The 15,608-nt window shown below is 39.6% G+C and overlaps 1 protein-coding gene across 2 annotated transcripts in view; it reads right to left on the reverse strand.

Moving 5' to 3' along the window:
- Window positions 1-14,857, reverse strand: part of LOC121317326 (BTB/POZ domain-containing protein 9) — a 55,376-nt gene extending 40,519 nt beyond the window's left edge. For both annotated transcript variants that reach the window (XM_041253141.1, XM_041253142.1), the window contains exons 1-6: window positions 14,717-14,857; window positions 9,586-9,804; window positions 8,939-9,302; window positions 8,516-8,780; window positions 8,037-8,256; window positions 3,822-3,941 (exon numbers count right to left, since the gene is read on the reverse strand). In XM_041253141.1, coding sequence (XP_041109075.1) covers window positions 3,822-3,941; window positions 8,037-8,256; window positions 8,516-8,780; window positions 8,939-9,302; window positions 9,586-9,770 — 1,154 coding nt within the window. In that variant the 5' untranslated portion in view covers window positions 9,771-9,804; window positions 14,717-14,857. The remainder of the gene's footprint in view (window positions 1-3,821; window positions 3,942-8,036; window positions 8,257-8,515; window positions 8,781-8,938; window positions 9,303-9,585; window positions 9,805-14,716) is intronic.
- Window positions 14,858-15,608: the final 751 nt, after the last annotated feature.

Below are 15,608 nucleotides of genomic sequence, written 5' to 3' on the forward strand. Positions count from 1 at the left end.
GGGGGCACAAGCGTTATAAATAGTGCTGCTCTTCAGTGAGAGGATCAGACCTGACAGAGCCAGCAACCAACTGATAGCGCGCACGAGAGAGGTAGCAAGATTCTTTAATGAGGTCTTAGGAGCCAAAGGCAAACCAATAATAAAATTGCACTTCTGCAAAAGGCTTAAGTTTAAAACACAAAACATACACATGCACACACAGAAAGAGCTAAGGAAGTTCAAATTAATTGAACTTTTCTTGCAGAAAAAGGGGGGAAAAAAACTGGGAATAAACTATCTAAATTATGGCAGTACTTTCAGAAGCGTGTATTTTTCCTTGATCTGTGAGCCGTGTTGGCAGAGTAGCGTCCCGATGGAGACAGGAAGAGAAAATTACACAGCTGAGTTAACCAGCACACAGCTAGAGAGAAATTACACAAAGTCCTCAACCCAGCAGAGTTAACCAGTGCCCTTCCAGTCAGACTAAAGCGCATTGTAACTACCACTTTGCTACACAATTCATTAGGACTTGCTCAAGCAGCTGTTTATTTATAGAAATCTCTCAGTAACATGCCTCCCCACAATGGCTAGTGGTATAAAAGAGCAATCAATACCTACATCTGACGTACCACGAATGGACAGACATTCAGGTTCCGTAATTTTTCCCTGGGTCTTGATACACTCAATAATGAAATATCATAATCACAATTGGATAAGATGCTCTCAGATACAAGTGAAAATAGAAGAGTGACATCTGAATCTCATTACACGGCCAGATTCACAATCCATTGCACCAAAAGAGAGGCTGCACAATGGTTCCAAGTGGGTACTGCAAAACTAATCAATGAGTTAGGGAAGACACGAACACTGAGGAGGTACAGTTAGCTTCTCGTGATTTAATTGTTTGACAAACTACAGGAACACTCTCCTTACATAACCAGATACACTGTCAACTGGATCAATCTGTACAGTACTAATATGAAGCCCCACAACAAAGATGACACTCTACACAAAACCAACACTAGACAAGGCCCTGAGGCGCCCTTTTATTTTCAGGTCCTGCAAATTCAAGTCCCAGTCTGGCTCAAACACCAGGACTTCTGACCTGGGCTAAACTTTTATTGACCGGCTGGACTTGAAACTTGTCATAGCTTTAAAGCACATACAAATTAGGATCAAACACTTTTGCACTTTGAAAGAAAACTCCATATACACAAAACAACTTGTACATCCATTGTAGAAGTTTGCAGCTTCAATTTTACTGCATGCTTTTCACATGGTTATACTATGCATTTACCAGAGTTTACAATTTGTATTATGGCTTACACTATGTCTCTGTGCTTTACAATGTTGATCCATGCTTTCACTATGCCTTACTTCACTTTGCTATGCTTTTACTAAGGGAAACATGTATGCAGTACAAGAACACAAGCTTTCTACTCTGTCCAAGAATACAATGACAGCTTTCTACTCTGTCCAAGAATACAATGATGATTTAAGAATGCAATATTCCAGAGGTGCAACCCTAGAGGTACCCAGATACGTTTGATTATCTCAGTAAATCAGACCACTCTGAAGGGTAGTTATTTCTGTTATCTAAGGATACTGCAAAACTGAATAAAGTATTCGCAGTGCTGAAGTACACCTATTAATCAAAACACTCACAGCTTCCAGACAGTACACAAAGAGACGTAGACATACATAATGCAGAACTGGCGCTTTTCATAGGCAGAAATTAAATAAAAAGGTCCTACAGGCCCATGTGCTTATCTCATGTAATTCAGGGATGGAAATAAGGCTCCTTGTGCACAGCAGTTTCACCCATTCCAGATTTTACTAGGACTTGTCAGTGTGTATAGGTAACACGCTCAGGTGTGTTTTATCAGCACAGTAAAACCAGGAATGGATCAAACTGCTAAGCAATGGGAGTCTAATTTCCATTCCTGTATTTAACGTTAGTTATTCTTGCACCTGAATCCACTACAAGACTGCCTTGCTCCCCTGAGATTCATGGCTCCCTGCAGCATCTCTTCATCACATGCAGCTATTAACTCAGGTGCCTTTGAGTGGAACTTCTCTCAACAGCTGAGCAAATATCCAGCAAGTCACACTAAAAACACAATGCTGATGGCATGTAAGCTTTCTCTCTGACTACTTACCCATCTATACTTATCACTCAATAAATCTTGATCTGTGCATCCCTGCATTTACCATAGTAATCTGCAAGAGTGTGTGTGTGTGTGTCAGTGTCCATGGATGGAAATAAGACTGCCATTGCATAGCAGTTTGATCGATTCCGGATTTCAGCGATTAATAAGACACATCTGAGCTTGTTACCTATACACTGGGACTAACCAAGCACATAGTAAAACATGGAATGGGTGAAACTGCTATGCAGGAGGAGTCTTATTTCCTTACCTGATGTGTGTCAGTCTATATGTATGCTTGTCTGTGTGTGCATTTGTGTGTGTCTCTGTGTTCCAGAGTGTGTGTTTATGACTATTGCTATGCAGATTATTTGGCCTTAAAAAATCTGGTAACTAATGCGCATACAAAAACAACTTTGTTAGTTTACAATTAAGTATCAGTGGACCTTTAAAAAGAAATCTCTAATATTCAGCCAGGATATCAGCAGGAGGCCTTCATTCCTCCCCTTTAATTTAACTGGAGTACTCATTACTGCCAGCTGTGCTGGAGGTGTTTTGGGATTGTGCACACCCCTGGGAAACTCCAATATAAGAAAACTGATGGAAAGTGAGGGCCTGAGCTTCCCAAAGCATCTCCGCACTGAAAATCACTTATTAGGAGAGAGCAGGCAGAGGAAAAAACAGAGTCAGCCTGTGTGAGCATTATTGTGGGTTGTGAAGAGGACATTAGCACTGCTATAAAAACAAAAAAATATGTTCTTTTTGTTTATTGGCAAAATGTGAAATATGCTTCTCGTTTTGAGTGATGCAATTTTTTGTTTGTTTCATTAAATAGTTTAACTAACTTAAAGTAAAAAAAGGACATGTAGAATACACACGGTCGAATTAGGGACTGTAGCACACGCAAGTGTGTGCTGGGAGCGAGTCACTTAACCCTTTAAGGGGTGTAAACCCAATTATACTGAAGTGTCATTCTGGTCCCGTGATCGGGTAAAAACATCACAGGAACTTGTTTACAGCTAAAGAAGGAAAAAAATATATCTAAAAAACAGGAAAACACTGTAAATCCGGTGTATTGGACTTAGTTATATTAGAACATGTATTCCGTCTCATGTGTTTTAATCTATATGTTTTTACAACATTCATAATTATCAAGAAATGAGTGGATAGAAGCAGATAATGTTTCATGAACTAAATTCATCTAGGCTTTTTATTTTTTTATTACTGATAATAAAAATGAACTTTTATTTAGAAATATTTATTTTTGAGAAAATGAATCTAGTCTCAGTCCATCTAGTGGCACTGCAGCTGCACTGTAACTAAAAACAGCTGTCAGTTCAACTTCCCCCACACCCCCACCCACAAATTATGTAATAAACATTATTCCCCAAAGTTATTAATGAATATTTTAAAATACATTAACAATAGTACTAAACCACACAATGACAGAGTGCAGGAATGTAGAGGTACAATGCACTGCCTTTGAATCTGGGGGGATCCAAACAAATTTTACTGTGTCAGCCAGATTACTGATGCAGAAACAAAGTTAAACAGTATTTCACACAACAGAGTAAACAAGAAAAACAAACCAAAAGAAATGGTACTTATATGAGTGTGCCCAGTTTTGTGTGTGTGTGTGTGTGTGTGTGTGTGAGTGTGCATGCAGGTGGACAGGTGTGTATAGAAGATTGTTACCTGCATACGCGGGGAGGGAAGTAGAGGTTCTGCCAGGAGCGGCACAGGTACTTGGAGTGATTAACTACGCTCACCCAGTCCATCTCATCCATCGACACTTCAATGTAGTACGAATACGACCTGCGGGGGGAGGGAGAAATCAGGGCAGCCTGCATTAGCAACAGAGGCTGCAAAAACATGGGTAACATTACCAAGGATCAGAATCACTGACCGATATTTATTTAAGAGAGTCCTCATGTCTCTTCTATACTGACCGCAAGTCCCCATGGGTCAATTGCAACGTACTTTTGAATTTAGTACGGATCAGCGTACTAGCTAGTATGGTACCATCTGAGGATCATCTCCAGGTAATCCCAAACTATAACTTAATACCAATTGCAATGCAAAAAGGCACAGTGCTGACTTCGGAATCAACTGATCCCAAACTTTAGGACAGACCTCGGGGATCATTCCCTTCCTGTTTTGGAAATTGTCAGTGAGTGGGGGAGGTGGGCAGAATTAATAAATCCGTATTTCATCGATGTTCCCTACTGCTTGTAAATAACCATCCTCAGCATTGTCCTTAAACTATTTGCTTTATTTTAATAAACTTCATTTTAATAAACTTTGCCTTGGATAAAGGCATCTGCCAAATAAATACAAATAAAAAAAATCTAAATTGTGTACTAGTGCTGAAATTCATCTAAAATTGAAGAAATCAACATTTAAATTAACTAAATTGAACAAAATGACCGGCGGTTCATTTTTTCCAGACCTCACCAGATCATATTCGATACGTTTGTCTTGCGGTGTTATTATCCACACACCCAATGCAATTATAAAATTAACCCCTGAATTACACGATATACATAAAAGGTTTTCTTTAAAAAGTTATACAAAATATATACTGTAAATACCTCGCAAGAAATTCAATGTAACCATGTGTATGTGAAAGTGACCCTTTACACTTTGGCAACTGTGAGATAGATAACAAGGTGCCAATAACTCCAGAAAGCCAGTTAATCCAGCAATATTTAAACACCCACAAGGATTACATCTCCATACAATTATTTCAGGTGTGGCGATTATAGTATTGTCACACATTTTATCCATCGGTGAGCCACTGTGTTCAATAGAACTAACTAATAAACACAGACATCTCAAGTTCTGAAGACTGCCATACATGAGATTATCAGCGCAGGCTATTAAATAAGTGACGTCATATTTAATATAAACCACCCAACTAAACAATGACCGCTAGCAAATTTGATTGTTAGTAAATGAATCACAAATACTCAAAAATAGCAGCAAGAACAAGGCACTGTAACTTTTCATCACCACCTTCCTATTAATTTACCAAAGAAGTAACAGTAGCTATTACCTATCGTATCGATCAAGAGAAATGCAGTAAGCACACACCAATGCAGATAACCAAAAAGTCTATATTGCTAAGATGCTACAGACATTTGTATTATTTGTTTTATTTTAAACAGTACTGTAAAGATGTTGTTGTCTCCTGGAGTTGATAGTGTAGTAGGGATTTTGGTTTTATGTATTCAAAAAGGATTTCAATTGTATTCCATTAAAAAAAGTCCCCTAGTTGCTGCTTAACTTTGCAACAGTGCCAAAACGACCTGAACCTTTCTTCTTTCCTTTGTTGCTGTTAAAATGCAGTCCAAAAAAGCCTTCTTCTCATCATTAAGTTTTGCACTCTGCTGAGAGATCAGTGGGTGGGCACTGCATGTCTTAAAACGCACTCGATTGGCTATTGCTAGGCAACACTTTGCTTCTCTTAACTCGGGGGTCTTCAACCTTTTTTGAAACTGTAACCCCTTCTGTCGGGAGGTTTCAACTAAAGTACCCTTTACAATTTTCAATGAAATGGTACCACAGTTGCAATAAAAAGGCAGAATAATCTGGTTAACACGTTTCTTTTTTCTCCCTTTTATTTAACATATAATTTTACACAACAGTTTGGGACTGAAAAATTGTAGAGACAGAAAACCAAACAGTAGGCTTCATTCTGAAAACTTGGATGCAAAGAATTAAAAGGTAGTATTTAGAAATCTTTCGCTTTCTATTGGTAAAAGTCATTATAAATACAAAATAGTTTGCACTGTAAATATTTATCACTATACTGTTTACTTCCCCACCTGTGCATAATTGTGTGTGCCTGTGGCAGGAAATTGCATTGTGGTGACGTCAGACCAGAAGATGGAACTGAACGCACAATGCACTAGCCGACAACCACACATTAACACAAGGTTTTTAAATAAAACATACACCAAAACAATACCGCACGGCTACAGCGTCATTTATAGAAATACAAAACAAAACACACGGCGCTCGCCATCATCTATATATATACAAAATAAACACAATAAACAAATACAAAATAACACAGGGGCGGATGGAGAGACCCCGTTCTAAAAATAAATACAATGCATTCAACAGCAGGGCTTTCCTATCGCCCTGCTACAGTGCTATTTAAAATGTTTACAATATCAAAAACATTAATCAAGAACAAAATAGCATTAATTATTAACTAAAAATAATCCAAAGCGGCTCTGTATAGCTTTGTTGCTTTGCACTTTCTGACTTGTGTCCTTTGTTTTTCTATTGCAAGTAAGAAATGTATCAAACACCGAACACACATTCAACCAGCTGCTATTGCTGTTAATAAAATGCAGCCGCGGTAATAAACAAAAAACATCAAAGTATGATGACTATTTATGTTTACCAGAGCATTTATACTTCTAAAAAATGCAGAAACACTGTGCTTCACTGATAGGACAACTTGAAAACAGCAAAGATCATGAGCAGCACAGACCTCTCTCTAGGCACAATCGCCAGACACCTGGTTCACCTACAGTGGCGCTCAAAAGTATTCACCCCCCTTGGACTTTTCCACATTTTATAGTGTTACAACATGGAATCAAAATTAATTTAATTAGGAGTTTTTGCCACTGATCAACATAAAAAAAAGTTCGTAATGTCAAAGTGAAAAATAAAATCTACAAATTGTTCTAAATTAATTACAAATACAAAACAGAAAATAATTGATTGCATAAGTATTCACCCCCTTGAGTCAATATTTGGTACAGGCACCTTTGGCAGCAATTACAGCCATGAGTCTATTTGGATAAGTCTTTACTAGCTTTGCACATCTGGACCCTGCAATTTTTGCCCATTCTTCTTTGCAAAATTGCTCAAACTCAGTCAAGTTGGATGGGGACCTTTGGTGAACAGCAATTTTCAACTCTTTCCACATATTCTCAATTGGATTGAGGTCTAGGCTGTGACTGGGCCACTCCAGGACATTGACCTTTTTGTTTTCAAGCCACTCCAGTGTGGCTTTGGCTGTATGTTTGGGGTCATTCTCCTGCTGGAAGATCAATCTTCACCCAAGTCCCAGGTCTCTTGCAGACTTCAGCAGGTTTTCCTTAAGGATTTCTCTGTACTTTGCTGCATCCATTTTGCCCTCTATCTTCACAAGCTTTCCAGGCCCTGACCATTTCTTAATAATGGACTTTACTGTGCTCCAGGGGAAACTCAATGCCTTGGAAATGTTCTTATATCCTACCTGATTGGTGCTTTGCTATTCCGGATCTGCTTTGAATGTTCCTTCGTCTTCATGATGTAGTTTTTGTTAGGAAATGTACTATACTTATGCAATCAATCATTTTCTGTTTTATATTTATAATTAATTTAGAACAATTTGTAGATTTTATTTATCACTTTGACATTATGGACTTTTTTGTTGATCAATGGCAAAAACTCCTTATTAAATCCATTTTGATTCCATGTTGTAACACAATAAAATGTGGAAAAGTCCAAGGGGATACATAATTACATAATACCGATAACCATGGTATATTTTCTGACAGTTATCATACCGTCAAAATTTGATACCGTGACATCCCTAATCTAAAGAATTGGTGGACTAACTTTATACCTGTTTTACACATCAGTATGAGGCATAAGGCTGTTACACTGTGTTCACTGCAATTGAGATCATCTTTAACACCCACCTGCAGACTATCTGGAGAGGTTTAGTTAATTGCCATTGGTACTACCTTGCAGACTATTCTTAGCTCTGTCCACAGTACTAACTACGATATGATCTTTAATTAGCACACTAATGTAAGTGCACAGACCACATGTCTCTTCTATGGTGACCTAGAGTCCTGGTGTGCCTATAGTGACCACAAATCCCTACGTGGTGTCAATACTGACCGTGAGTCCCTGTCCCACAGCAGGAGGCGGATGTGGTTGATGATGGAGGGCTGGCCAAGCTTCACCTCAATGCCAGAGCGGCAGTCGTCCTCGATGGGGTGGCGCGAGAACCCGTGGTCCAGGTCATAGTTCTGTGTGTCTCCATCCAGCAGGGCTGACTTCAGCTCCCCCTTCACCACCTGAGCACCATGCTTCATAGTGGCAATGTTCTCCTCCGGGACTGAGTTTCGGAGTGGGGGAGAGAGAGAGAGAGAGAATCACAATACACTGAACACTAGCACAACACAGCTCCACTACCTGGGCACCGTGCTTCATTGTGGCAATGTTTTCCACCGGGACTGAGGTGGGGAGAATGGAGAGAGGGAGAGAGAACTCTTAACACCTTCCTCAGAACTGACTCCCCCTTTCAAAATCGGAGCACTGCGTTTCATGTGTATCGGATTGTACTGTACTGTTCTGTGTGACGGGCCAACACTCACTCAGCATGCCTCTGTAGTTGAGGTCCATGTCCCTACTCTCAGACCGAGTCTTGATGGCGTCGAGCAGGGCGTCGGGGGACAGCAGCCCAGACGGTCTCACCACATTCAGCATTTCTGCCAGGCTCATCAATGGCAGCCGCACTGTGCCCATCACCTCCTCTGGCTTCTCTGCAGAGTTGTGGCGGCACCAGCGACACAGCGCCTGGAAGATCTCCTTTTCCGGGGCTGCAAATGAGTCCCGTTGCACCACCGTGAGCAGGGCCAGCTAGAGAGAGAAGAAGGGGGAGAGACGGTAAGCTTACTGCACAGCCAAAAGGCTGCACTTGTGCAAGGATTAGAGGTAAATACACAGAGACACCACACAGAGACACCACACACAGAGAGACAGACACACATGCACATAGTGAGGACAGAAAGCTTCACCTTGGACAAGGACAGGAAGCCCTCGCTGGCCAGCACGTCAGGAGCGTTGCGGTCTATGTAGGTGCAGCAGGTGGTGCTGAGCTTGCGCAGGGAGTAGAGGCTGGCCACGTCGAAGATGAGGCACACATTATGCGTGTTGAGGATGGTGCGCAGGTACTCCGAGGTGGAGTCCTCCAGCTGCTCGAACCCGTAGCGGTGTGCCAGGCTCAGGAAGTCGAGCAGCACTTCCTCTCGCTCGCTGCTCAGAGACACACGCCCCGTGTAGATGTACTGAAGCAGCATGCTGAACGCTTCCGCTGTGGTGTCCTCTAGAGGGATCTCTGCCTGGGGCTGTGACTCCTTCATCCCTCCATATAGCAGAGCTCTGAGAGAGTGAGAGAGAGGAGTGAGAGGGATAGAGAGGGTGTCCCCTTGAGGGATCTCTGTTCGGGGCTGCAACTCCATCCCGCCACACAGCTACGCTCAGAGAGGGAGTGGCAAAGAGAGAGGCTGGGTCTTCCTTCAAACCACTGTATAGCATAAACAGAGCATGAGAGACAATATCACTGTTACCGTCTCCTTGCAAATATCACCATTTTTAATATTAGAAATGTGAAGTAATGAAAAGCTTCCCACACTTAAGAGTTTCCACTGATATGTCGCTGTACCTGAAGTAGTGGCAGCGTGCAGCCAGGATGACCCTGTGGGCGGGGAAGCGCTTCTTCTCCACAATGAAGGTGACGTCGCTGTACTCCTCTCCCTGGATCAGCGCGCCAACATGCTCCGACAGGATGTGCACATGGTCGATCTCTGCCACCGAGGTGAAGGGGCGCAGAGGGTGGCTGTTACTCATGGCAACGAGGGCGGTCGGACAGTGCTCAGTGCATCTGTAGTGGGAGAAAGAGAGAACACATGATTTACGATAATCGTGATTATTGTGACAATTTTAAACCAATAACAGATATCCACACTTATCCATTCGTAGTTTCACTATGTTTACTAAAACACACCTGAACTTGTTACCCACACATTGTGGTTAATCAAGCACATTTCAAAACCTGTAGTAATACTGGTAAGCTTAAGGTTCTACTGGTTGAGTGTTAATTCTTGGCAGAATTATGATGTTGGGTACCGGTGCAGGGCCAGAAAGCTTTGTTCGGCTGGGGTGTCCTCGGCTCACCGCGCACCAGCGACCCCTGTGGACTGGCCAGGCACCTGTGGGCTTGCCTGTAAGCTGCCCACAGCTGCGTTGTCCTCCTACGCTGTAGCTCTGGGTTGGCTGCATGGCGGGCCACAGTGAAAAGAAGTGGTCGGCCAATGGCACACGTTTCGATGACAGCGTGTATTCATCTTCGCCAATCCCGAGTTAGCCCGGGGTTGTAACAGTTGTAGCTAAAATACAATTGGCTATTTTAAATTGGGAGAAAAACAGCGTAAAATCAATTGACGACTACTAATTTTTTATTTTTTTTTAAAAAAGAAAAAAGAGGTATATTGTCAGATTGCAAATTTTGTCATATTCGCATAGCCTACTATTTTCTTAATGGTGGAAAAGTGTGATAAATTACATTTAAAATGTTGAAAAGACTGGAAAATATAAAACTAGTCCAAAAACAACATAATGTACCGGCTGCGGCTCTGAATGGGCGTTTTCTTAGCACAGTGCATTGAGTACCACGTTTTAACACGCACCTCAAAAAAACACTACAACGTCAGTTTATTTTTCAAATTACCATAGCTAGCTATATATATATAAAAACGCAGCGATTTAAATCTCCCTACTACTAACTGACTGTATTAAATATGTTTAAAAAAGAGCTACCCCCGATTTAAGTTTGATATTAATATGCTGATGCAGTTTTATGAAATGCAGCGACAGCAGGACTTACCTTCCTACTTTTCAAGTTTAGTGTCTTCTGGAACCGAGAAGATTAAGACCTTGTACTTTATTGGGACCCCCAAAATTTCCTCTGGGACCTTCAGTTTTTTTTTTTAGTTGAGAGTCCTGGACCCTCAATGGAAAATGGTTTCGGAGAGCCCTGGACATCAGACATGTCTGCAGTGTTTTTGCAGTAGTTGGGTTCTCACAGTTGCAGATAAAAATTGTACAACCTCACAATACTTTGTATTTGTATTGAGATAACTGCAGTTTTAAAAATAGAACAAACACATTTGTTTCAAAGTGTCTTTTACTTAACCATTGAAATGCTTCACAGATATACTTCTTTTGGTGAAGAGTTGCCAATAACTCAAAATATAATGACTTGCATATTAAATCCATGATGAAGCTTTTCTAAACATGAACTAAACATACAGATTTTAAAAATACTGTATATCAAAACTGGACAAAATCTATGCCAGCCCGCATTCTCTCTCTCCTTATAAATGTAGAGTAGGTGGGGCCAACAGAGGTGCTTAGATTTAGCCAATCGCAGTAGTTGTTCAAAGGCAGATTTGGAGAAAAAGAGTAACTCAATATTCGGAGCAACAGACCACCCAGAATGATAGCAAACGTCACACAATAGTAAGGGAAATGATCTATACAGCAGCATACACAAGGGAAACAAGACCATGGACAACAAGAAAAAACTGTGCAAAACTTTGCAAAATCCAAAAAGTCAAGGTAATCCCTGTACAAACTCCTGAAGCATATCCTTCAAAACAGACCAACTCATCCATTAGAGGTGCTACAAGTTCAGAGCCTGGAGTTAAATGTTGTTAAATGTTTCAAATTTTGTCTATGTTTCACAGACCCTGATTAGCACTAATCCTGCACTGCTCTCTGCCAATGGATTTCTGAACTTTTCAATCGTTTCCAACAGACAGAGGAAGGAATGCTATGATTTGTTTTGACAAACCGCTTGTTCAATTGCCTACTAGCAGGTAGAGTACAAATACACCGTATGTATGTGAGTGCGTTTCCTTCCATATGCGTCTATTGTATGAGTGTGTGTATGTGTGCGCTTGTGTGCTGTTTGTATTCTGTGTGTGTCTGTCTGTGGTCAGCCCTCTTCTAGTTAATGAAAAGTCAGCTGACCTCCACTCTTTACTCACATGCTAACTGCCTGCTGACTCATCGCACACAAAGTGTCTCCAAGTCCCTTCCTACTTTTAGGATTATACCACCGGAATGTCATTGGGGTCCCAGCTGAAAATCTGTTCGCTGCGATTGGCTTATCTCCGTCAGTAACAAAGCTCTCTGGGATTTTTTTTTCTTGTTTCTATACTTCTCAGTCATTATAACTCAAGGGTGCTCAGTGGGTAACTTAAGCTGTATGCTGCCTGAGGGACCTGACAAGTCTATCACAAATGTTATGGTGACATCACTATAGCATGTCATAGCAGTTAATTACTTCAAAAGGAAATCAAACCTCCACAGTGAATCCAGTCCACTCAAAGCCAGTCATTTTCTGTGTTTAACAAACGAAATTGAGGCACAGTCAGACGATAGTGAAAGTTGGTCATCAAACCTTGTAAAGTGCTCCCTTGATATTTTAGCATTTGATAATTAACTAATTTGTCTAGTTTACTGTTAGACCACATTGACAGTAAATTGTAAAACTATTATAATTTCCTAATAAGGGTCCCGTCACTGTTACTGCCGTTTTTTGATGTGTGTGTCAGAGAACGCAATAAGGTTAGCGCTGTATATAGCAGCAGTATCAAAACCAGACAGCTATTCTGTGCAAATCCAAACTTAAATCCACACTCCTCCTCATCCTCTTCCATTAGCAGCTAGCTAATGGAAGAGGATGAGGAGGAGTGTGGATTTAAGTTTGGATTTGCACAGAATAGCTGTCTGGTTTTGATACTGCTGCTATATACAGCGCTAACCTTATATATATAAATTAAACATTTAAAAAAAAATCCTACTTATAGTCCAGAAAATTATAAAAACAGCACAGTAATTCAATGTAAATTGTAAATAAATAAATAAATAAAAATAAAAAAATATTGAAAAAATAGAGATTGCTTAAGATAATTAGACCAAAATATTATTTAACAAATTCAGACAGGAACGATTTATATTTTAAAAAGGCACCTTTCACAAAATTCATACCATGATTTACTGTGATTTGTAAATACAACAGGCAACTTAACTTTCAATCAGATTTGAGACAACTATATTTATATTTGAGATAAATATTTCAAATATTTTGTCCGCACTCAATTATGAATTTGAAATTATTTAAATATTGGGCAAACTTTTCAAATAATTTTCTAATGGTATACTGCCAACACTTTAAAAGGTTAAGTAAATCTCTTTGGAACCCTATAATCGAACAAGTAATGTATCTTTGATCAATCACCTGGTTTAACGCCTCACTTTACAGCTCTTGTCTCTTCACCTGGGTAACTGGTTTACATTGAAGTTGTAAAAACTAACAGTCTCTTCATTTGAAAACCTTCTCAAATATCTCTACTAGAAGTCAATCAAGGTGACTTGGTATTTATAAGCTGCCTGTCTTCAGTTCAAGTTCAGGTCACTCACACAGTACTTGCTTATGTTACCAACATGTTTTTTTCCTAGATCTAAGGCTGCTTTGCATTTGATTATTCCAGACAATGCCTCGGATAAATTCCAAGGCACTTTTATTGTAAATATTGTAAATAACAAGATGGCACCTCAATGAAATCTACCTCAAACCTTGTGCATCTCTGGGTGTGTGTTACGCAATCACATAAACATTCTTGAGGGTCTCTAAAACACAGTGGAAAACAATAGGCCGAGGTGAACACAGCAGATATAGTGTAGTTATATCTTGTTACGATCGAAGTTATTCATGTTTTCAAAATGTAAATATGCATGCTGCACAACTTGACAATATTTAGTATTAGTATGACTGTGATAAAACCATATACTTTTTCATATAAAAACTTAAATGCGTTATGTTTCACATTACTATAAAACATGTATAAATATATTTAAAACAGAAATCGAAATATTTGAATATTTATACATTTTAAACATTATTTGAAATATTTATATTTAGAATCGCATCAAATTATTTGAATTAAATATTCCAAATTAAACTGTATCCCAGTCTTTTGGGTTTTTTTTTTTTTTTTTTTGGTGGGTTTGTTTTTGTAATACTCAACATTATTCATTGTTGTAATATGAATCTGGTAAGACCGGACCGCTAACTCACAGCATTTACAAAATTACGCTTTTAAAAAAAAGTATTAACACATGCTGCCTCAATTATGCTTTCATACAAAATCATTAATGACGATGAAAACAAATGTCTCCAAGATGTTCTTGCTGATATACAGAGCCTGCGGTACAGCGAAGTGCACAGTTGTTCGTGTAATTTTACGTTCACACAGTGCAATTCAGGAACATAAACTATGTAAAATACACTCCACACAAATAACATGTCTCCATATGTATTATTACAGCTATTATTAAGATTATATTGGGAACCCATTTGCAGTGTTTGCAATTGAAAAACGCATTCACTGTTGATTTTTACTGCTTACTACCAGTTACCCTGTAATGATGGTGATAATGATAAATGATTCACAAAATGCACAATTAATAGCCCCCTATGATATCGCCTAAATATTATTTATTATTATTATTATTTATTATTATTATATTATTATTATTATAATAATAATAATAATATAATAATAATAATAATAAATAATAATAATAATAACTGCACCACTGGTTATACTAACCATTAGCTAAAGCTTTATTAATGCCATGATGCTATCTACTGCCGACACAGTTCTGCCTGTCCATTTCGTGTCTTAATACCACCACCCCCCCGAAATAGACGCCTCAGCACTCACCTGACAGCGGAGATACGATATAGTCTTAATTTATGAATTTGATTTTCTAATCAAGTCTTATCAGATGTTTAAATTTATCTACAGCGACAACAACCAAGACCTGAACGAGGTCTCAATTGGGCTCCGCCTATACGCAAATAAACCGTCATCGCTCAACCCCGGACATGGCTTTGTGAACAAGACAGAAACACCACCAGGAACTGGAGCGCCACATGTGCTCAGGAGGGCAAATGCCGCATTAGGTACAGCTGCTCACTTTTTTTTCAGCAGATGAATTTGGTATACCTGTCAATACGGGAGGCTGGGGAGGGGGACTTTTGAAAAATATAGCCAGGTTTGATCCATGTGTGTATCCATACATTTCAAATCTGTTATCTGTTCACCATTAAAACCAAAATACCATATGCTGCCAAAATGCAAAAAATCTCTCTCTCTCTCTCTCTCTCTCTCTCTCTCTCTCTCTCTCTCTCTCTCTCTCTCTCTCTCTCTCTCTCTCTCTCAATTTAGTACAGCTATATATACTTTGACAGTTTGTTATTATTAGTGCAAGTGGAAAATGCAGAGGTACCACGGTCAGAACATCCAAATGATTGAAATTTGGGGATCCTCCACTAAAATAAATGAGTGTTGTTTCCTTTCTTTTTGGAGTGGGACAGTTAAAAAGTTCTGAACATAATCTGATTTTGAGTTCTGGAATCACTAATAATAGGGTGTGTATCTGACTCCAAAGCATCACAATCAGTGTTATTGTACTCTGACAACTTAACTGTGTCAAGGTGCCTTCTGCTGCAGCATTTACCCATAGCCCCCCAGCCCAACCAAACCAGACACAGTCCAACTAATCACAGACAGTCACGCACGAGGCATATTCACACAGATACATTCACGCACA

Source organism: Polyodon spathula, chromosome 6, assembly GCF_017654505.1.
Source record: "Polyodon spathula isolate WHYD16114869_AA chromosome 6, ASM1765450v1, whole genome shotgun sequence".
In the NCBI taxonomy this organism is placed as follows: Eukaryota; Metazoa; Chordata; class Actinopteri; order Acipenseriformes; family Polyodontidae; genus Polyodon; species Polyodon spathula.